This window comes from Zosterops lateralis (genome assembly GCF_965231275.1).
Source record: "Zosterops lateralis genome assembly, chromosome: 7".
NCBI lineage: Eukaryota > Metazoa > Chordata > Aves > Passeriformes > Zosteropidae > Zosterops > Zosterops lateralis.
In genome coordinates, this window is record NC_139767.1 from 32,744,805 (window position 1) to 32,767,175 (window position 22,371).

Genomic DNA, 22,371 nt, shown 5'->3' on the forward strand with positions numbered 1-22,371 from the left:
AGGCGTGGGTTGGGTTTTTTAAAGTCTGATTAAATCAGTGGAAAGGCTCTCTTGGCTTTCAGCAAGTAGTTCTTCTCTGATGCTTAGATCTGGAACACAGTCTGATTGGTGGAAAAAACTGGGCTAAATTCAGAATTTGGTGAACATCATGGCCCTTTCTGGCCATAAAGTCCTGAGGTAACAGATAAGCTGTGCTGTGGATGGAGGGGTGGGGCTGGCACTGTCAGGACACCCAGTGTCCCATCTCATCCCGTCTGGTTCTGCAGCCTGTCCCTGCCTGTCCACGTGCTTCCCTGGGACTGATGGGAGAGGAGGACAGGTGTTTCACCCTGCTTCACCCAAGCATGTAATCTCTTGATGCTACTGTACCACTGACTCCTAAAATCAGCCTGCCCAGGCCGCCCAGCGTTCCCTGCTGCCGTACAGACAAGCTGTCAAAACGTTAGCGGGGATTTTGACGCTTAAGTGACTCGGGAAGACAGCTGGAATAAGGCTTACAGATTTATTTGCTGTTTTCACATTGGTTTTTTTTCCTGAAGGTAGTTCTCAGCATTAGGTGAGCATCCAAAGCAGCGGTGGTGATACAGGGGCTGGTCAAAGCAGGTTCAGCTTGGTTTTCCTTGGGATGCTGATGGATGGGGGCTCTGTGTAGGGGAGTGGTGGAAAGACTGGGCACACCAAGCCTTTCCAGGTGAGCACAAAGGAAAGGGAGTATAAACCCAAAGTATTTTTAACCATATTTTGCAGTCTGATTGCCTGCTGGATGTGCTGTTCCTTCTCATAATACGCTTGAAAAGTTTTATCTGTGCCTCGAAGGCGATGAGCCTGTCTTCATTTAGGGATGCATCTGCAGATAATAGCGCTGTGCTGTTGACAGCTTTATGTGCTCACAGCTTGCCTCTCTTATTTACTTACTTGTAGATGTGGGCTCTTGTAAAAGCAGCACAGTTTTCTACCCTCCCAGTTATAATTGCTTCCTGGGCTGCCTTGTTATGGAGCCTGTTCCTGGAGCATGAGGTGAAAGAGGCACTTTCCGCCATTATAATTTTTTTTTCTTATGTATAATTAAGCCTGGATAGTCATTATGTTTTTTTTTCCCTAGGTTCACAATTAAAGAAACCTTGAAGGAGAGGTTTGTAACTATTATAAGGGCAAAAGAGGAGGTAACACATGGTGCAGCCCTTTTGTTTATAAATAGTTGAGCTTCTAGAAACTTGAGATATGTAGCTGAAGTTTCCTGAGGATCCAGAAATACTAAATAATAGAACAGTGTAGCAAAGTCAGTCATGACTGTTCATCGCTTAAAATACATTTGTAAGACATTGGGTGTAATTTAGTACTAAAAGAGTTATATTTTATGAATTTTTGTGAATTATGATGTTTTTTTTAAATTCTATGTAATTAAACAAAGTTCTTATTAAAAAAAAATAGTTTACTTTATTTTCCTTTAAAAAACAATATTTCGTTCCCTGCATTGTATTCCACATCACATCCCTCATGTGCTTTTTTTTGCTGCTCATTCTGGCTGTAGTTCTTTTGGTTGGTAGGTTTTTTCCCACTGTCCCTTCTTGTTGAAAGGGCTTCCTTCTTTTTGGAAAGATGCTTCTCATCAAGAGGTCTGCTTTGGTCCAGGTCCCTTAGTTCATCTGCAGCAGAAAGTATTTCTCTTTTGCCTGGTGGTGGCCCAACAGATTCATAATTTTAGGTCTCCTAGCTTTTGAGTGACAAGCAAGAATCAGAAATAAGAGTGGCTCATTCTAGTGAGGTTGAAGGGAAAGGACCAAAACATCTGCCACATACTTCTCTGGCCTACAGGAAAAAGAAATCTGACTTCTTTGGGGACCTGCACAATTTGTACTGTGGAAAACAGGTTCTGTAGGTAGAGATTGCTGGAAAATATGGGGCAACTGTCATTAGTTTTGCTGATATATTACAACTTTCTGTTGATGATACTGTCTCATTCCTTTTACTTACCTGCTTCAGAGAGTGAACTGCAGCCAAGATGTCATACATTGAGCTTGAAACAAGTTTTTTTCTTCTTTGCTTTCCTGAATAAATTTTTAAGGTGGTTGTTCAAGTATTACACTTTGCAGCCTGCAGCCTCACCACACGCTGTTCTGTAGCTTATTCCTGCACAGGCAGGTGGACATTTGACAAGAAGTCATTCTGTCTGGTGCAGGCTGTGGGTATTGAACCAAGCTGTGCCTCCCTCCATGTCTGTCTTGTTTCATTTGCTCCAGGTGAAGAAGTGCCACATCACCTGTGCTCAGAGCTTCCCCATCCTGAGGTGGTGGCGTGTGAAGTCCCTTGTGCCAGGGACTGTGTGGTCAGCGAGTGGTCCCCGTGGTCCCCCTGCTCCCACTCCTGCTCCAGCAAAAACGCCGAGGGCACTCAGAGCAGGAGCAGGTCCATCCTGGCCCTTCCAGCTGAGGGTGAGTGCTGAACGTTCCTGGATAATCACTGCTCCTTTAATGCATTGACTTTCTTTCCTCAGCCAAACTGTGTTTAGATCAGAACTAATCCCAGTTCCTTGGGGGTAATACTGAATGCTTGTCTCTGCCTAGAGACTGACAGATCTTGATGGGCTGGAGTTCACGTGTCACTTGGAGAAACTCTGTCACAGTTTAAGACTGTTCACTTCAGCCTCTGGCTTGCTGTTGGTTGAGGGCCTGTCTGGGTGTGAATTTGGTTCTGGAGAGCTTCATTCTTTCCCATTAAAATTGCTGCATGACAGAGTCATCACACAAGTGTCTTTACATGGGACCATATCAGTAATGATTTAAAACCAGTGAGCTATGAAAAATGAGGAAATGGAAAAGGACTTGATTTTTTTTTTTTTTTTTTTTTTTTAAATGTAAGACCTGGAATGTGTTGACCTGCTTGTTGTAGTAAGTAAATAGCTCTTGATAAATATATGCCATTTCTTCTGGATCTTCATGGACATGTCATGTATCTGTTCTTTTACATGTTAATGTCAGTGATACAGCTGTTTAAACAAACTATTTGGTATTAGAAGTCTTTTAATACAGTATGGTGATATGGTAATTAATTTATGTGTTGGTTTATCACACAGGATTTGAAAGGTCTTGGATCAAGTGCATAAAAATTCATAAGATGTGAAGAGATCCAACAGACTAAAGCCTTGTTGACACAAAATACCTGCGAGTGCCAAAACTAGGTGCAGTTAATGCAGCAGCAAAACACTTTTAGATGCAAATCTAGTCCAGGACAAGCTCTGTTAAGTGCTATTTTGTAAATTATCATTTAAGCCACCCATGGTTTCTGGGCTAATGTAAGGACTTGATCTTGCAAACCTTTACTCATGTGAAAGGTCTGTATTCACATAAACATCCTCATAAGCACTTGTGAAGAAAATTGGGACCCTTCAGGATGAAAATAATTGTTGATTGAATGATAATAACTACTACTAAAGAAGTCTGTGAGCTAGAGAATAATTAAAATGAAAATGCAGTTGGTCTTATATTTTCCATGGAAGTAGTAATCCAAATAAGAGATAAAACATGGAATTACAAGAGAGAAATTGTGAAGGAGTGAATTGTGGGAGTACAGAAGCACAGTCATCTCAGCCTAAAAGGCACTAACCTAAAAAGGGTGTACTCTAAATTGAATACTTGAAGTTTCTCAGGAAGGAATAATTAACTATTATTCAACTATTAACTAAATCAAACTTCCTGACTTTTTCTGTGTATCTGTAGCAATGGTGTAACAATTTGCTGTGCAGAGTCGCACATGTGTGTGCAGATAGTGATTGAAATTTGGGAGAGTGGAAGTAGAGTTAATACCATTATCACTGCAATATTAAGGCAATTTTAAATTACCTGCTTTCTCTACCTTTTTCATACCCAGCTCACAGCTGGGCACCTGACTTTTACAGGCTCTGGTAACTTTGCCAAAGCCACTTTGTTTGGCCTCTGTCAGTGGAGGAAGTGTCAGCTGTGGCTCTGCTGTTGGAGGACTTATGAAAATTTTGGGTCATTTTCTCCAAACTCATTATCTCTTCCCAGAATATGATAATCAGGAAGCTGTTGATGAAACCTGGCAGACTTGATTTAAATCAGATTTTAAAAGATAATCCTTTACACAGCAAGTGTCTGAAACTTGGTGCAAGAGGAGATCATGGAGCAGGCACTCCCAGCAGGTGTAAAATGAATTATAGGAACTGCTGAACATCATAAAAAAATCTGTAAATGGCTACTGGAGTGGCCAGGCAGAGGCATGTTGTCCTGCTTTCTTTGTACAAAAGTTGTCAATGAAATGCAGAAAGTGGCCAGGCCTTTGTGCTCTCTATGAAAACAGCATCTCCTGCTTGCAGTGCTGCAGGCAAGTTTGGACGGGCCATTTCTTACAATGTTGAATTAAATCTGCCTCGTTTAGGAGAGCTTCATTAACATATTGTAACTAACATAGTATTGAAAAAAAAACACTCTTAATTTTTCCCTGAGAAGTTCAAAATTCGAGTTGGGTATATTATTTAGTTGGGGTTTTTTCCCCTTACAAATGGATCTAGCATTTTGCCATTTGCTTGTTACAATTATTTATTTTTAAGATGGGTCTCAAACACACAAGAAAAATAACTGGTTTGTATTTTTCCTGCCAAGTCAAATTCTTCAGGAAATAAGCTACCTGGGGCATTTTCTACTTCATCATCATCCTAAACGTTTCTGAGACTGAGCACTGTGTGGAACAGTCCATTTTCATGAAAAGATGAATGGTAATGTGACATGATTATCCAGTGGGTTAGGCAGTTTCTCTCTTCCGCTTTTCTCACTGCTATTCATTGTGACCATTTGGAGCCTTACCTTTTTTCAGGAGGGTCAGTCCTGCAAGGCAATAGGCATCCCTTTGACATCCCTTCATCTCCTGGTGATTTTAGTAGGGTGTAAATGTGCTCTGAACCTTGTGGTATCTGTCTCCAACACTTCAGTTCTTTCAAAACCTTCAGCACTTTGGCTGTGTCCCAAGTTGTCTGGGTTCTCCCTCTTGGAGGAGAATGGTTTTGATTTTAGTAATTTTTACTTCTTTCTTCCTAAAATGACAGTGCTTACTGTTAAATTTCACTGCATTACTTATTACAGGATAAATTCAGGCTGCTGGCTAGAGTGTTAACAGCTTCTGGGGAGGCTCTTCAAACTCCTGTACTTTGGGGCTTTGTCACCAGTTGCTGACAAAGTGCAGCAGTTCAGCAAAATCTATGGACATGAGTTTGAAGGATGGTGCTTCAGAGAAGTGAAGGCTTCATACTCAAAACATGTATTTTAAGTTTCCCCCCTCCTAGTTTTGCAGATGTGGGTGTCATTTGATGCATTCTGCTGTCATTACAGTTCAGCTTCCTCTGCTGCTCAAATCTTGAAGGCAATGTGTGAATAGAGTCCAAATATGAGAGAGAGATGTTCCTTCTTGGGAGATTAGCAAGGAGAATGAACATAAAAACAATGCTTAATTTGTCTTTAAACCTGATTGCATGTTTGCTGAGTGATACAGGCATTTAAATGGAATTAACTTGGCTGTGTGTAGGAGTTATTGATAAAGTAACTCAGAAATATCCTTTTCCTATTTCTGTTTCCATTATGCATTGGAATACAATTTTATGCAAGACTAGTTTAATGAGGAAACAATATTTTAGAAGGTCGTTATTACAGCCATAAAGGTCAACAGCTTTATTTAAGCTTTATTTATTTATTTTTTTTTATGAGGGGTGGGAAAAGAGAAGATATTGTGCAAACAAGACTTTTAAAAAATTTTCTCTTCTACATCTTCGTTTTGCCACACGCCTTGAGATGAGGATCTGGTGTTCTGTTGACCCTTTGCAGGTGGAAAAGCCTGTCCCCCTGAGCGAGCCCTGCAGGAGCAGCGCGCCTGCAACGAGCACCCGTGTGTGCATTTCTTCTGGGAAACATCTCCCTGGAGCTCCTGCTCCCAGGACGTGCTGGGCACTGCCCTCAACACCACCTGGAGTGGGGACTCTGCCTGTGGGGTGGGCATCCAGACCAGGAAAGTCTCCTGCAGGAAGAGCAGCTCTGGCCAGGTCACCCCCAAAAGGTATTACAAGAAAGCTTGTTAGTGTTTATAAATTAAATATGTGTGGTATAGATGCATTTTCTGCAGCATTGAAATAATTTCATTTCAGGACTAACTCCCCGGGTACTACTCCATCACTGTTGTAACAGGTAAAGAAACCAAATATCCAGCCCATTTTAACTTTTCATGTAAATCCAAGCAAAAAATGTGCTTTCAGTGGTGGAGATTTTTTGCTGTAGCTCCTCTGTTACTCTAATTTACAGTTTCCTGCAAATATTTTCCCTGAAGGACAGGTGTGAGGAAAATATAAAATACATTTGAATATAATGTTCAGCAACACGTTATTAGTAGTGCTCTAATAAAATAGAAAAAGTAAATAGATTTTGCATTATATTTACACTCCAATAAGGCAGCACCATATGTGTGATCTATATTGTTCACTTGGTTTATATAACTTCCATAATGTGATAGCAACACAACAAAATTACATATTCTGCAGTAGAAATATCCCAAATTTTGCTTTGCTTTACTAAATGAGGAAAATAAGTAGCACAGATGTTTTCCTTAATATCGAAAAATCAAGACATTGCTAATTATTTTCACACCATTAATGAGTCTAGAGATTTAGAACTGAGTTTCCTTTCCTATTGTAACTCTCAAAACAATGCTGTTTGTGTAAGCAGACTGTGCTGATTTCAGTGAAGTTAATTAAAATTTTTGAGGTTAATGGCGTTAATTAAATAAAAAGGAAGAAATCTGGTATGTCTCAAATGCATTGATATGCTTGAACTTTACCCAATTAAACATATATTAACATTATTTACCTAATTAAACATATACATACTAAGCTATGTAATGCCTAAAATAGTTGTTTGCCCCCTCCACTTCTGAGGTGATGTAAGGGGAAATGGAACTGAAGGGGGTAAGTAAACACTAAAATAGCTGAATCGTGGTTTTAACTTTTTTTTTAGTTGTATGGATTAGTGGCACATTCCTCCTTCAAATGGGTCATTTTGGGTTGCATGCATTACTAAGTGTTGTTAAGTGATCTTTTTAACAGAAATTAATAAGGAGTAATTCCCTTCCTGTTCACCCACTTGTTATGCAAGATCTGACTGATCCCCTAAAATTGTCCCTTTTCTGCTCTTCAAGTCCTCATATACTAACTATGTCTGAAACTTTTATTAGAACATGTATGACATGTTTTCCATGTAGGAGTTAAAAATGAATGAAAAAAATCACAGAGCTCTTCATACTGCATTACACTTGAAACTATTTTTGTGTTCCTTGGAGGTTGAAAGTTGAGGAATATGTCATCAGCCCTTACAGACAGGTGGTTTGAAGGCTGTTTGTGTATTGTGCTAAAACAGGACTACTTTATAAACATAAGTACTCACTTTCTTTGGTAATAAATATATCTGTTTTACTCCCATAAGCTTTGTGATTTTGATGTCACAGACATCAAAACATTTAGTCTGTAGTCATCGAGCCAAGCTCACCATTTTTTAAAAAAATACTCGTTTTTTCATCCTTGAAATGTACTAAATTCAGCTGGGTTGCATGAATGAAAAGAAAAATAAGACTTGCTCTTTCCAAGAGTTCTGTCTTTGCCATGGCAGCGTGCTCACAGCCCTGTGAAAGTCTTAGGAATAAAATCTTTCTCCACAGTTTTAAGTTATTTTGTTTTATCCGTGTTTGGGTCCATAGGTGCCCGGAGTCCCTCCGGCCCGAGGCGGTGCGGCCGTGTCTCCTCCCCTGCAGGAAGGACTGTGTTGTTACACTGTTCAGTGAGTGGACACCCTGTCCCACGGCCTGTCAGCCTGGTAAGCCTTTAAGAAGTCAAAATTTGGGGGAAAAATTGGAGCACTGGCCTAGAAATGTGTGGCAGATGGAGTTCACACCAGTCTAATAATTTTTAGGGCGTTAATCTGCGTGAGTTTTGGACCTGAGGACTTTGGCCCTTGACTCTTGAGTTGATGTTCTTGGGTGGGTGGGATCCTCATGAGCCGCTTTGGAGATGTGAATTCTCTTTGGCTGGAAAAAAATCCTTCTGGGTTTCTGCCCTCAGAGTCAGAACTCCAAGGCCCCTGTGCTGTATGGCTGTACATGGAGCTGCTTACATGTGGAATGTCATTTTCTTGATCAACCTGGGTGTATGTACAGGGTTGTGCAAGTACCTCCTGTGCTTTGTGGCTTTTCAAGGGCCAAACATCTCTTTGATCTTGTTGGTTAACTTTGAGGCACAACAAGTGTACAACCAAGTTTCTTTTTATAATCTTCTAGTGTTGAGTTTTCTGACAAATTTGTGTTTCGTTAATTGTTGAGATGAAAGTCTGCTAAGTTATCAGAATATTTCATTATTGTTGGTAGTTTCCTTGCCCTTCAAAGATTATCAGTAGATGCTTTAGCATAGTCCTTGTTAGATTTTACAGGAAAAATGAGTTGCTTTCTAAAACAGTGAATCCTGTTTTAATTAGCAATTTATTTTTAGACTTTAAATGAGCTGCCTATGAAGGAGTAGAATAAATTACCTGGTAAATTACTTTGTTTATTAAATAATAGTCTACAATTAAAATGAGAAGAAATTAATTATTTAACCTCCTTGGCAGTGTTATCATTTTAATATAATTCTAAATTAAAACTTCTTAGATGAGGGAGTTTGTTTTCTGCTAAATCTGTTATTGATATGGCCGCATTGCAAGATTTTTTTTTTATTTTTAATTTGCATTGCACAATTAAAACCTCACCATGATAATGAAATTTCAAAGCCACTATACCTACGTGAGTTGTTAGGGGTGTTGTGGTTGTTTTTATAGAAAAGTTGTATTTAATGAAAGCAATATACAGATGGTGAATTACTAATCAGATCAAATGGGAACAGGTATTGCCTGGCAGATTTAAAATTAATTGTGTACCAGCATAAGATCAGAACTTAGACAAACATGGAATCACTAAATCAGCTTTACACAGAACTTTACCTTTACTTTACAGTTGAGCTGTTTGTAGTTTATCTGAGGAAATACATCCGAGTTTACCATCTCACAATAAAAAAGCTGACATTTTCCCTACATTTAAATGTCATCAGACAACCGTCTGTCTTGTGGCAGAAGATTATCTCCTGCCTCAGAGGTGCAGACAGCACTGAACTTAGGGCAGCAACAGATGGACAGACAACATAATTCACAGAGGAAGTGCCACTGAATCCCAGCACCTGTTGGGGAGGCAGAGCAGGGAGGTTGTTGCAAGTTATTGATTCTCTGCCATTGCAGATACTTAAAGGTGGCAACTGTCTGCTGCAGTCTTCTGTAATGTATCTGTTTTACCTGGGCTTTGAGGATGGATTGGAAAAAGAGTCAAGGAATCTGTAGGGTGGTTTCAGGATTTGAAATGGGCTGAATGAGCAGCAGGTGGATTCTCCTCTGTCACCTGCTTTTCTGTGGGTGAAGGTGGCCTGGAGAGGTAACAGCTTTCAGCATGGATGAGGTACTCCCTGGTCTGTCAGCTCAGATTTAAAACAGGGAGATTAGAAAAAGCAAACAACTAACAATAAATAACATTTTTAATTTTCCTTCTGAAAATAGATGGTACCTGCAAGTACCTTCTCTTCTGGGCATTGGTTTTCCAGGAGGAAGGTTAGAAATTTCACAGTTACTTAATTCTGTAAACAGGTTTACATGATATGTTAGATAGTAGCTGCCCTGTTTTTTCCCCATGCCTTAAATCAGATTTGAAGGGAGATGGGGTAAAAGTGGAGAAAAATGCATGGTGTGCTACAATAAGAAATTCCAACAACCTCTACCTTGTGTCAGACAGTCCATGATCTGTCACTTCCAGTACTCATAAACACACAACCAGAGCTGGTCTAAGCAAAAGATTTAAGATCTCTTATCTCTACAAAGGTATCAGAGGCAACACTGATTTTGATGACTAAAATCTCTGAAAATTTTTCGTTCTTTTTTGTGTGAGCAGAGTCATGTGTTGACCAGACTCTGGCTTTCCATCTGGTCAGGAGCAGAGTGGGAAGCTGAATGTTTTCTGTGGAAGCTGGACCTGACACAGCACATCTTCCAGGAATGAAAAGGGATTTTGCCTAAGAATGGTGGTGCAGCTCTGTGAGCCCTGGGCATGGAAGCCCCTGGGGGTGAAAGACAGAGAAAGGGAGGATGCAAGATGCAGGGAGGACTAAGAGTGGGATGGTAGGAATTGTATGGTGCTGTGAGGGAGGAGAATAGAGGCTGGTGGCACAGGAGAGTAAAAGGCATCCCTGAAATTCTCAAACAGCATTATCTGAGTTACAGAGTCAAGGACAGAGAAGTTAAGGTGGTCCTTAGATCTTGAGGCTTTACTTTTTTTCAGGAGGGCAAACATTCATAGCCATGCTGGAAATCAGTTTGGCTTTAAAAGGACAGTCCTCCACAGTGCTAGTACTCTGGAAAAATCAGGCTATAGCAATTTTAACTGAAATATAAAAATTATGCTCATTAACATTTGTAAGGAATGCTATAGAAAAGCCAGTGAGGAAATTCAATTTTGAAAATGGGGTTTGAGTAAGGTGCAATAAATGTTGAGGATAATTTAGTTTCTTGAGGTGGAGAAAATTACTGTGGGAAGCTCATTTAGATTTGGTACTGATTAATAGGAAGGGAATGAGTAAGATTCTAATGGTGGTAGATAATTTGAATGAAAATCATCACAAAGTGATAGAGTTCATGATTCTTGGAAGGGAAAGATGGCAATATCACAAGACATTAGGGAAAAAAAAAAGTGTATATAGACTTCAAAGAACTGCAGGAATTGGTATCTTCACCTCTTGGGAACTTATTCTATGCAGACAGGAGTACAGAAGACCTGGAAGCTCCAAGAGAGCCTGTCCAAAGGGCTGAAGCCCTCCTGGACTCCAATTTCTATTCTCAAACTGTGCTAATAGCAAGTCAGTAGCACTGAGGAGCAAGGTATGTGTAGGTCTGTATGGGATTTGCAAGTTCAAGGCTCAAACCATGAAGAAGAGCACCACACACATCCAGAGAAGCTCTTTTTAATCTTACTGTCAGAGCTGTTCAGGACCTTGTTTCCTTTTGGATTGTCACATTGTTTCACAAAGATTGGAAATCAATAATGCAAGGATGCAAACTGAGCGAGAGGATATTAGTGAAAATTGCATAAATGGACTAAAAATAAGGGGAAGATGAATGTACTTTCTGAGAAATGGGGGAAGCACAACATGGGGAATGTGCAGGTGCTGCCAATGTTTCCTGTCTGCAGCCAGGAGAAGAATGTACTAAGGAGTGTTTCTATTGAGTAGCTACTCCCATGTCAGTGAGGTTGTGTGAAGAAGAAGGAAGTAGTAGAGTAATGCCAGAGCATCAATTGACTGCCTCATGGGTGAGAAATAAGGTCTTAAAGAACTAAAACTCTGTAACACCAGGCAAACCAAACCAAAACTCTCCCCTGCACCTCCAAAAAGAAAGGTCGAGAAAATTGTAGATTGCTCATCCTAAATTCATTATGTAGAAAGCCACAAGAACAAGTTGTTACTCAAGATATAAACATTTCAAGAATCAGATTGTAATAAACTGGCCAGTAAGGATTTATTGAGAACAAATTGTCTGCAATAAATTTAATCTCCTCTTTTTTTTAACATCGCAGCTCTTCTAATTAAGGGAAATGGTGGATTTTTGACACATTAAACTTTTATCAGGAAGCTGAGGAACAGTGGCTTAAATTAAATCACTCTTAAATGGGTACTCAGCTGCTTGAAAAATCTCACAGTGGATATCACAGTGTAAATAGGCTGTCTGTGTCTCCTTTACTGCCTGTTATTGATACACACTGATAAGATCCTTCTCTCCCAGCAGAGGAGTCCCAGCTTTCCTGGTCTCTTCTGTGTGTCAAGTGCTCTACTCCCTAAATAGTCTTTGTGGCCTCAGGCACTTCTGGAGATACAATGAACTACAAAAAGAATGAAAGTCAGCAGTTAAAAATGCTAAAACTCCTACCAGGCTTTTCAAACTCCTGGGGTGTTGTATCTAAGAGCCCCGAGGAGTCACTGAACTGTGCCCTGGGGAGGCTGCAGGTCCCTGGGCACGATGTTGTGAGAAAATGAGCAACAGAGGGAATTGAATTGGACCTACAAAGGGCTGGATTTGCTTAGTTTAGAGAGGAGAAGACTCAGAATAATGGATGCAAACCTTTACCGTGTTGTAAAGAGTATGCATTAGGTGACAGGGATAAACATGTAGTGGACAGAAGATAAAACAGTTTAATTTCCAGGAGTGATGATGTGGGCTAAATTTTTAAGGAAAGGCTCTTTGTGAGGCTTTACAGGCACCAAATCAGGCATGTGAAAAGAGACTGTAGGAAGTTGTAGAGCTGCCTCAGGTAGTGGCTGTGAAAGAAGCAGGAGAGGGATGTCTCTGATTGTGCTTTTCCTGCCCCAGGGCAGCAGTCATGGCCAGCAGCCTCCTGCCAGTCCAGTGTCCGTTGGCAGTGATCTCACAGTGGTGCACATCTACCAGTGGAGACTTTTATGGCTTGATATTTTTAAAGCCAACATTTTTCATTTTTCTTGGATCTGTAGTTGTACTTTGTGTTCATGGTGTGACTTCTAAGTTTTCCTTCTACTCTACTACATTGTAATTTTGTTGCTGCAGCTTTGCTCCTATTCTGAGCTGGAAAAAGAGTACTCATAGTGGGCTTACTGACACACTGCTTTCCTCTTTCAGACAAATTTGATGAAGTCCATTATTTAAAGCTTTTTACCTGGTCTGTAATCCTTTAAGGAGTTCTCCTGAGATCCCTTTTTACTTTTCTAGCACCTGTTTTTGAAGTGTGAATACAGTAGCCAGAGAAGGATGAATGCCATGTGCAGTGGTTAAACTAGCTGTTTGTTCTTACCACTCACACAGCCAAGGATTGTGTTTGCTTTAGCTGTAGAGACAAATAGATAAATCTTGGTTTTGTCTTTCCTGCTGCATCGTCTACCATGGATTTTGTGAACTGTATTTCTAGATGGATTGATCTTGCATCAGCTCAGGTTAAGTAGAGAGTTAGCCTCTGTTGGTTGCAATGGTTTTCCTATCAGCAAGTTATCATCTCTGATTTCTAGAGCTATAAAGATGGGTTACGGGTAGCAGCCTGAGACCACCAGAATGTGTTCTCAGAAACAAAATCTTCCATTATGACAGTTCGTTTGGTTGGTTTTTATTCTTTTCCCCAGTTAACGTGTTTATTTTCTTATTTATTTATTTATTTTCTTACTTGATTTGGTGTTCTGTTAAATAGATATTTTTGATGCATTTCTTAGGCTGTTGATTTATCATCCTTCCAGCAGCTGTCCTGCTGAACTGCTGGTGATTTTAAAGGAAGTAATGTTACAGAGTGCTCACAGTTTCAAAATATAAATGAAACACAGAGCATGTTTCTAACCAAGGCACTAAATCACTTAACTTGGAGTGACAACCATGTCTGAAAGACTTTTTTTTTGCTTTCCAGGCAATGCCACTGCAGTTAAGCAGTCCCGCTACAGGATTATCCTCCAGGATTCTGCCAATGGGGGACAGGCATGTCCAGACACCTTGTACGAGGAAAGGGAATGTGAAGATGTTCCCATCTGTCCAGTGTATAGGTAAAAACTGTTAGCTTGGAATCAATCTCTAGTGGGTGTCCACTTCTCCAGAAATGACTCTTGCCCTGCACAATTTTCACCAGAAAATAACATAATAGTGGAAAATGCAGAGTTTAAAATAAATAATGCACCTTGCAAAATGTGTAAAAGTAGAGTTTAAACTGGAGATTTCAGTGGATCTGCCATTATCAGAGCAGGCACCAACAGGCACAGCTCCTAGAAATAGTAACCTCATGGTGTGATATGTGTAAGGAAACTGTTACTGGGAACTTCCCCCCTCATTGTATCTAAAAATCAATGTAAGCTATTTTGGGACCACAAGCCCTAGAGTGCCTTAATCATAATTGCATGCTTATTGCAGAAACTCTTGTCTTTTCCCCTGGTACTCTCACTCCTATGAATTGTACACACTTAAAAAGTTCTGATTAGACAAATAATACAATAGAGCAGTTACTCACTGCTCTTCATTAAGATTCTGTGGCCCATCTGTTGTGCAGTGTTAGTAAACAGAAAAGCATTATTCCTTTGCATATGAATCTCCAGCCTGCACATCCCACAGGAGATGGTCCTGGAGCAGAGTGTGGAGCTGAAGGCAGCGCCAGGCAGGGAACACAACACTCTGTTCTGCGTGGTGCCAGGGGAAGCTGCTTCCCATGGCTAGCACACCTGGGAGCATGGAATGCAGACTGAGAACAACATCAGTTGTATGAGAGCAGAAGGAGAGCCTGGTGACAAAGCCCACTGGAGCTATTTCCTGTGTATGTTACCTAACTTTGAAACATGCCCTGCAAAAATGAGAAAGGGGAACATTGTTGGACAAGGATGTGGTTTCCTAGAAGGTGAACCTGCCATCTGAATTCCAGTTCCCGATGCTTGTATCAGGGGTAATCACAGCTTTGTGACTCCAAAGTCCCCACAGCGTATTATGATTGGTTCTCCAGAGAGTTTGTGCTCAGACCTGTTCCCTGCTTTCCAGTTTTAAGCATTTCACTGTTGTCTATTCCTGCTGCAGGTGGAAGAGCCACGGCTGGAGCCCGTGTGTGCTGGTGCCAGAGTCGGTGCGGCAGGGGCCCGGCGAGGACTGTGGGCACGGGCTGCAGTCCCGGGGTAAGAGTCCTCCTCCTCCAGCCTCCAGTGCCTGAGGGGTTGGAGATGCCATTGCAGCAGGGTCTTTGCTCTTTTGCAGCAGATAATTTGGAAACTAACCGAAGTACTTTATGAAATAAAGTGTTTTGGGAACTGCTTCCATTATACATTAAAGTGCCGCTAACACAATAGCTCGGAGTATGTGTGCTTGATGTTCAAATATCTTAACCTGATCTTCTGCCTAAAGCTGAAGTGTGTGAGCTTTAAATGAATTATCTATAGGCCTTTATGAAGTAATCCATTCTTTGTGCTAAAAATGGAAAGGATAATTTCCTCATGATTTTGAATTTTACTAATGATTTGCCTGAGGCCTGATTTTCATTAAGACTGTTGAAGAAGTTCAGCATGGGTAAAGGCTTTGGGCTCTTGCCCTTGGCGTAATTAAGCACTTAGAAATTAGTGGTCTCATTGTCTGAACAGAAGTGTTGAGAAGAATGTTCAGAGTATGCATCATATGCATCATGTAGTGGTGCCTGCAGATGGCTGGAGATGTGGCTGTTATCAGTCTCCTGGGAAATACAATGAAACCTTTAACAAAAGGTTATTTTTATTGAAAAAAATTGCTATACGGGTATGCTAACTGAGGAAACTTGACATAATAATTTACTCCTTCACAAAGGTAGAAGCTATTCTTTAAAGATGAAATGAATTTCTTATATAATCTGGAAACAAAGGAAAAGAAAGAAAAGCCCTGACAGTATGTGGGATGTATCTGAAAGAAGAAATGTGTTTTAAACTAAAACTCAAAGGAGTAAATATCTTTAGGTTTTGACCACAAACCTTTCCACAAGGCTATCAAATCTGTAAATTGTGTTGTTCAGTCTGTGTGAAGGGATGATAATCTTTGTTTAGTATGTGCATGATCTTTGTGTTAATCTTACTCTGACAGAATTAGAAGTATAATAGAAAAGTATCACACTTACTTTTACTCTGTGGAGAGCCCTCCATAATTACCTAGGCTATGTGCTGTTCTAGGGTAATTGTGAAAAACCTACCTTGGTGAGTTTAAGCAAAAATCGTTTCAGTGCCACGATCACTTTTTGTAATTAACTGTGGCTTTTGTAACAGCTTTGGTTTTCCTAATTACATGTAGTGATAGAACCACTCTGCTGGGTATTATTAAAGATGAGCAGGGTCTCAGGAAAATGAGATCTCAGATGAAACCCATGGAAGAAAATTTTTAAAGATATTTTGTATTAACAAGAGCAGTAATCTCCACAGAGAAGGGAGCTGAAGCCCAGCTGCTAACTCTGACCATTCCGTGTCTGGAAAAGAAGCTGCTGAGTTTTCAGCAATTCTGTATCTTATATGTAGAAGTGTTTGGTATGGGAAACTTTCAAAAAGGTTTTGTTAATGCCTCTCCTTGCTGCTACTTGAACTCCTCAGGAGTGTGCAGAGTGCTCTGTGTTGTCAGGGAGCAGCCCTTTGGGCAGGGGAGGTGTTTGCTTACATGCCTTGCAGGGGCTCTTCAACTTGTAAATGTCAACACTGGAAGACTTCTGATCCTGTCATTCTTCACTGGAAGAGAGTTTTGGACTTGCTTTTGAACTACCATGTGAGGTGAGGTTGGGGATTTGGGTTTGTTCAGCCCACAAGAGTGTCTAGTGTAGAGTTCACACAGGAGATGGAGCCACACTTCCCAGAGGGGCACAGTGAATTAACAGAATATAAATCATAGGCTGGAGTGAGAGAAATTCCCAGGTTCCCCAGAGAGGCTGTAGATTGCTTGGAGATGCTGAACTCTCAACTCTCAAAAGAAGGTCTTGAACAGCCTTTTCTAACTTTGAGGTCGATCCTGCTTAGAGCAGGCATTGGATCATCAGAGGTCCCTTCTGTCCTAAATTACCTTGTATGATACTGTGAATCTGTGGGTGTTTTCAGTGGAATCTGTGCCAGCAGTGGAAGAATCCCAGGTGTAAGAGAGAGATGCTGCCTTCCTGCAGTATTCAGGCATCCTGTGAAGGAGCTTGCATTCGAGGTATCGCCACCACTCCACACAGTAATTGCCTTACATAATGTACAGCATCTTTAGCCAGTAAGTGCTTCTTCTCCAAAGAGTATTCATATGAATTTGCCTGGTTCCTTTTTTACCATGTGGCAGCAATTACCCTTTTACCTCTGAAGATAATCAGTCTCTCTCTCCCTTGGAGCATCCATTTTTTAGATTTTTTTCTCTGTCCATACCCTGACTGTAGTATAAAAAAGAGGATTTTAGTTTTCAGTGACTGTCATATCTAGCCAATTATGTAAGAACATTGAATTCATATAAATTATTTCTAAAGAAAAACAGTATGTGTTTATGTGTACCTATTTAGGACAATGACTGTACTGAGGGAAAATGAGGTCTGAAATGACTTTCAAGCTTCATTCTTTCTCTTGGCTAGATTCTTAGAGGTAGATACTTAGAGATCCTGTTCCCTGAGTGTTTTCACTGAAATTGCATGTAAATGTACTGCGTAATATACAGAAGATATCAGAGTTTGTCTGTGAATAATAAGCAGGATAGCCAAAGAGAGGACAGCTGTCTGAGGCTGCAGTTTTTATGGTATTATCTTGGAAAGATATTACACTAATTACAATAGACTTTCATTTTTTATATCAGCTTCAGTGGACTAACTTTTTCGGGAAGCAGTGCTATAGGAAAAAGAAAGGTAGCCTTTAGAACTAATAAATATGGTTGTTATTTAAACTTAGTTGAGGCATTATTGGCAAAAAGCCTCCAGGACAGGGCACTCAAGTAAAACAGGGTGAGAGCTGAGGTTGTTCAGCCTGGAGAAGAGAAGATTCCAGGGAGATGTTGGAGCCCCTTACAGTGCCCTGAAGGAGAGCTGGAGAAGGCATGGAATAGTAGGGCAAGGGGGAATGGCTTTAAACTGACAAAAAGTAGAGTTGGAAGAAAGTCTTAACTGTGAGAGTGGGTAGGTCCTGGCACAGGATGCCCAGAGAAGTTGTGGATGCCCCGATCTCTGAAGTGTTCAGGGCCACCGAGCACTTGGATGAGGCTTGGAGCAGCCTGGGATAGTGGAAGGTGTCTCTGCCCATGGCAAGGATGGAATGAGATGAGCTGGATGGTTTTGAATTCAGACCATTCCATGATTTCATGAGAATTGCTGCTTCTTCAGGTGTTGTTTGGTGGCTTTCCAGGTCTCAGATGTTTGTGATGGAGGATCCTTCAGGAATGACCTCTCCTTTCAGTGCTGACATGAAGAACCACCTGGGAGATACACAATTTTTGGGGAAAAATGTGTTGCTCATTAGAAGAAATTGTTAAAGTTTAATTAGTGGATGGAAAGCCTGTTTTAAGTGTCTTTGAAGGTTGCTTCATATGCTATTGGTGTAAACAGACACGTATTAAAGACCAGACGGGTCTAATGAGACTCTGCTTTAAAAATCAGTCCTGGAAATACACTGACAACATGATTATGAAAAAACGAGTTACTTTCCAAAAGCGAGGAGAAGCTGCAGCAATAGAAAATGCCATGTCTTATTTCTCCTGCTCCTGCCACTTTGCTTTGATTCATTTGGAGTGTTTGACCATATTTCCCACTCTTAATGAGACAGTAAGTCCTTCTCAGAGCTGTAGCTCCCCATCTCAAGAATACAGAAATGCTGTGACACAGAGCAGGAAATATTTTTAGAGCTAGTTTATTGATTTATGTACAAGAAAACAACAATGCAGAGTCACCAATGCAGTAATAAGAAGCTACTCCTTTGCTTTGGAGAACAGAACTCTCCCTGTCTCAGCGGAGGTCACGGGGTGGATCAATCCTGGACAGCCCCATCGAGCATCTCTGGAGTGTATTTCTTTTGGTTGCTCTACTGTCAGACCACACAGGATGTATTTCCTTTCCTACTTTAACTGGGTTGTAAATTCACACCACATGGACTTTGCTAAGATGGTTAGTGTTAAATATAATCTGTTACAGTTGAAAAGTTGATGTATGAATTGACAGTGAAAACGTGGGATGCAGGCAGCACCAGACTTGGGCAATTTAAGATTCCTGTCTCCTTCATTGCAGGTTTCTGGTTCTTGCTCTGGAGCTTTCTGATAGCTGTAGGGACTTTGCAGATGAGACTGCTTTTAGACTGATATCATCGTAAGAAAAAAATGGTAACAATCTGCTATCTAAGTTTCTTGAGTGTGTCTAAATGCAATGATAGTTCCAGTGAAATCTTATATAAAACATAGGCAGTACTGTCATCATAAGTCTAATAGTGACCAAGTTAATGATTATAATAAGCATGAATAGGATGAGTTTAGATATAGCCTATTAAGATTTTATCTACACAAATATTTCAAACAGGCATCCTTTAGCTGTATTATCTCATGTATTATCCATCAGTAATGGCCATATATACTGTTGTTGTTTTTCCTGCAATTATTTTATGGTAACTTCTTTATAATGAGAGATGCCATCAAAAAAGTGCCAGCGTTGCCTTTTTTTTTTGTTTATAAGATAAGTCACCCAACAGTTATTTTCTGTTTTGTAGATAGTTAATATAACTGCTGATTAGCTAAATTAACACATCATTATGATTTGAGTTGCAGAATGCTTTTGCATGGAATTACCAATTTCAGGAGGTACGTATTAGAATTTTGTGGCAATTTACAGGTTGAAGGCAATGTGATAACCTGAAGTTTACAAAGAATGCAATTACAATAGCAAATGTGGCAGAGAGTCAACTGCTTCAGTTCACTGGTGATGTTTTCTGAGCAGGGCTCTTGGGGCAGTCCTGTGTCAATCTGTCCAGCTGACAGCAGCTTACCTGTCATCAGCAGCTCCCTCCAGTATTAGGGAGGAGGTAGGACAGGTGGGGCAATGGCACCTTGAGCCTTACTCTGAGTGATGCTGGGTGTTCATTTGTTGGTCAGTGTTTTTCCTGGTGGTTCTCATCTAGGGTGTAACAGGTGGTTACAGGGACACAGACAGAGCACAGCAAGCTGAACTTGAGTGATCTCAGCCATAGTGCTGGTCTGGAGACACCTGCCTGGCAGCTGGTGGCATTGGGAGCAAATAATTGAGGGGAAAAGTAATTACCAGGGTAAAGAAAAGAGCTGAGTCTTGTTTGTGATACATTTGAAAAGAACATGAAGCAGAGCTTGTCTAAGATGGCACTGAGGCTCAGGAGAGGGATTACCTTCCCAGAGTGAAGAGCCTTGGTCTGTTATCAGCCAAGTCTGCCCAGGACTTCACCAGCACTTCACAGTTACAATTACTCTACATCATACTGCAAATTCACAAAGATGCATTGCGTTGTTTTCCTCTTGTCACTGATAATGCCATTTTTAGCTTAAAAACACACAAAGAGTACCAAGATGGCAAGAAACAACCAAAGCAGAATTGATTCACAATTTTTGTTTTTGATAATCTGATTTCTTTCCTTGATAAGGCAGTGAGCTGGAGGTCAGGCAATGAGGTAAGTGAAAAGCAGCACAGATAATATTCTCTTAACTTCAGGAGGACATGGAGTCCAGTCCCATGTGACACCTTCCCAAGTGCAGGATAAAAGTGTGACCTAGAGAAATGCAGGGCGAGGTGGTTGTGCAACTTGTTGAAAAAACCTATTCCAAGCTCTGTTATCAGCTATTTGCTGTCAGCCAGGAAGGCTGTTTCAGATGGCTTCTGATCAGATCCTGACAGCTTCCCACAGGGCATGTGCACTCTGGACTGTCATCAGTGCTGTCACTAACAGTGTGGATGATGAACTAGAGAGCACATCTGTAACACATCTGAGTAATTACAAATCGTGAGTACGTGGAAGGGCAGACCAGAAATACGTGTTGGATAAATCTGAGTATGCTCTGAAATCAGAAAAGTGAAATTTTCGTTAAAGAAAAAAAAAGTCAAATGCAGCACTTGCACTTGTAGAAAGGTGAGCAGCAATACTGTAGAGGAAAGTCTGGAATTCAGACTTATATCAGTGGCATTATCCTGTTGTAGAAAAGCACTCATCATAAAATCATGTTTTGCTTACATTTTCCTTCTCATCTCCAAGTTCCTGAAATTTATTCTTCTGTTTCATAAAACAGAATATATTTAACAGGCAATCCTCCTTTTTATTTTTGTTCTATAACACCTTCTGCCACTATAAGTAATGACAAACAATTGAGGTCAGATAAAAACACCAAAACTTTTTCTTGGGTAATTTCAGTTCATGGTTTGCCAGTATATTCAATAGAATACCCAAATTTCATTAACAGAAAGAAATTAAGTATTTAGGAGTCTACCTCTAGTGAATAGCACTGAACAAATTAAAATCTCTTGAGCTTAATGAAACTTTACCCTTGGTTTTGCATTTAAAATTAATCTTCATTCTTGGTAAGCTGTGTGTATCTGCACAGGAGACGGAGAGAATGATGACTGCAGTATGGATGTGGGACTCCAGATTGCTTGTGTCAGATTTCTGTCAGTTTACCTAGAAGCTTGGGTCTGTTTTTAACTGTAGATTTAATAATAGATTTGCTTCATGCAGAAAAGTGTGGCAGTGTTTCACAAAGGGGGAAACAAGGAAAAATAGAGGGGGAGACAAAAATGCCTTACTAATATCATACATACATATATGTAGTGGAATGAGGAAGATACCCTCTCCCAGAGAGGTTTTCCATGGGATTAATTTCAGTTTTGTAGCATTAGAATTGACTGTGAGCAGGAAGGGAGGGGAGGGTACAAATGAGGCTATGTGAGGTATTAGATCAATCTCTCTGAGCATTTCAGCTCTGCCTTTGATATTCCTGTAGTTTAATTTATCAGAAATAAATTCACCTGTTTTCACAGAGATCATCCTTGGCCAATTTCTTAAAACCTGGTACTTAGCAGAGGTGTCTATGCAAATGTGCACAGCTGGAATCTGCAGCTGGGCACTGCAGTGGGGCATGGAAATCTGTCTTCATATTGTATTACATCCCACTGATCTTCCAGGTAATGTGTTCCCCTAGACCAATTTTTCTTTCTTTTGGTGTGAGTTGATAGGACAAGGGGAAGAAAGATTGATACTGGTTTGCCAGTGACAGGTTGTTCACAGAAGAGTGATGGTGGACTGCCCTCCTGTTTTTAATGGGGGATGTCAACAGGCATCAGAGGACACTTAAAACTATATTTCAGCCTGGGTCTGCCCAGCTTCCACCTCAGGTAGAGTCTAAGAGTATTTCATAGGCAGAAGGAGAATTGGCATGACATTACTTTATAGACGTGAACTAATAGCAGGAGAGACTCCGAGTCATTTCTGTCACTGTAGCCTTATGCCAGCAACATAAAAATTGAGGAGACTCTTAGAGAATTTGTCCTGACAGCAATCTACAGTGCAGCATTTTATCTAAAGGCAACTCAATGATCTGTAGACTTTCTGTAAAATAAAGATGATGAAGACTGCATCAGATAAATTCCGTGTATTTGATTTCCTTCAAAACCAGGACAGTATATTCCACTCTGTAGAAGGGGATAAGCAGGCTCTCTGGCTTAACTATATACTGTTCCTATCTGATAAACAAAACAAATATCAGCCTCTTAGTACCACACTGAGCATTTGTTTTCTGGGGGAAAGGAATAAAAAGCCTTAATCAA

The 22,371-nt window shown here is 40.5% G+C and overlaps 1 protein-coding gene across 1 annotated transcript in view; it reads left to right on the forward strand.

The window, feature by feature from the left end:
* The window catches only part of THSD7B (thrombospondin type 1 domain containing 7B), a 248,501-nt gene that overhangs the window by 106,992 nt on the left and 119,138 nt on the right, over positions 1–22,371 (forward strand). Inside the window, exons 8-12 of the mRNA XM_083865429.1 lie at positions 2,241–2,432; positions 5,832–6,060; positions 7,747–7,862; positions 13,531–13,663; positions 14,676–14,770. Coding sequence (XP_083721555.1) covers positions 2,241–2,432; positions 5,832–6,060; positions 7,747–7,862; positions 13,531–13,663; positions 14,676–14,770 — 765 coding nt within the window. The remainder of the gene's footprint in view (positions 1–2,240; positions 2,433–5,831; positions 6,061–7,746; positions 7,863–13,530; positions 13,664–14,675; positions 14,771–22,371) is intronic.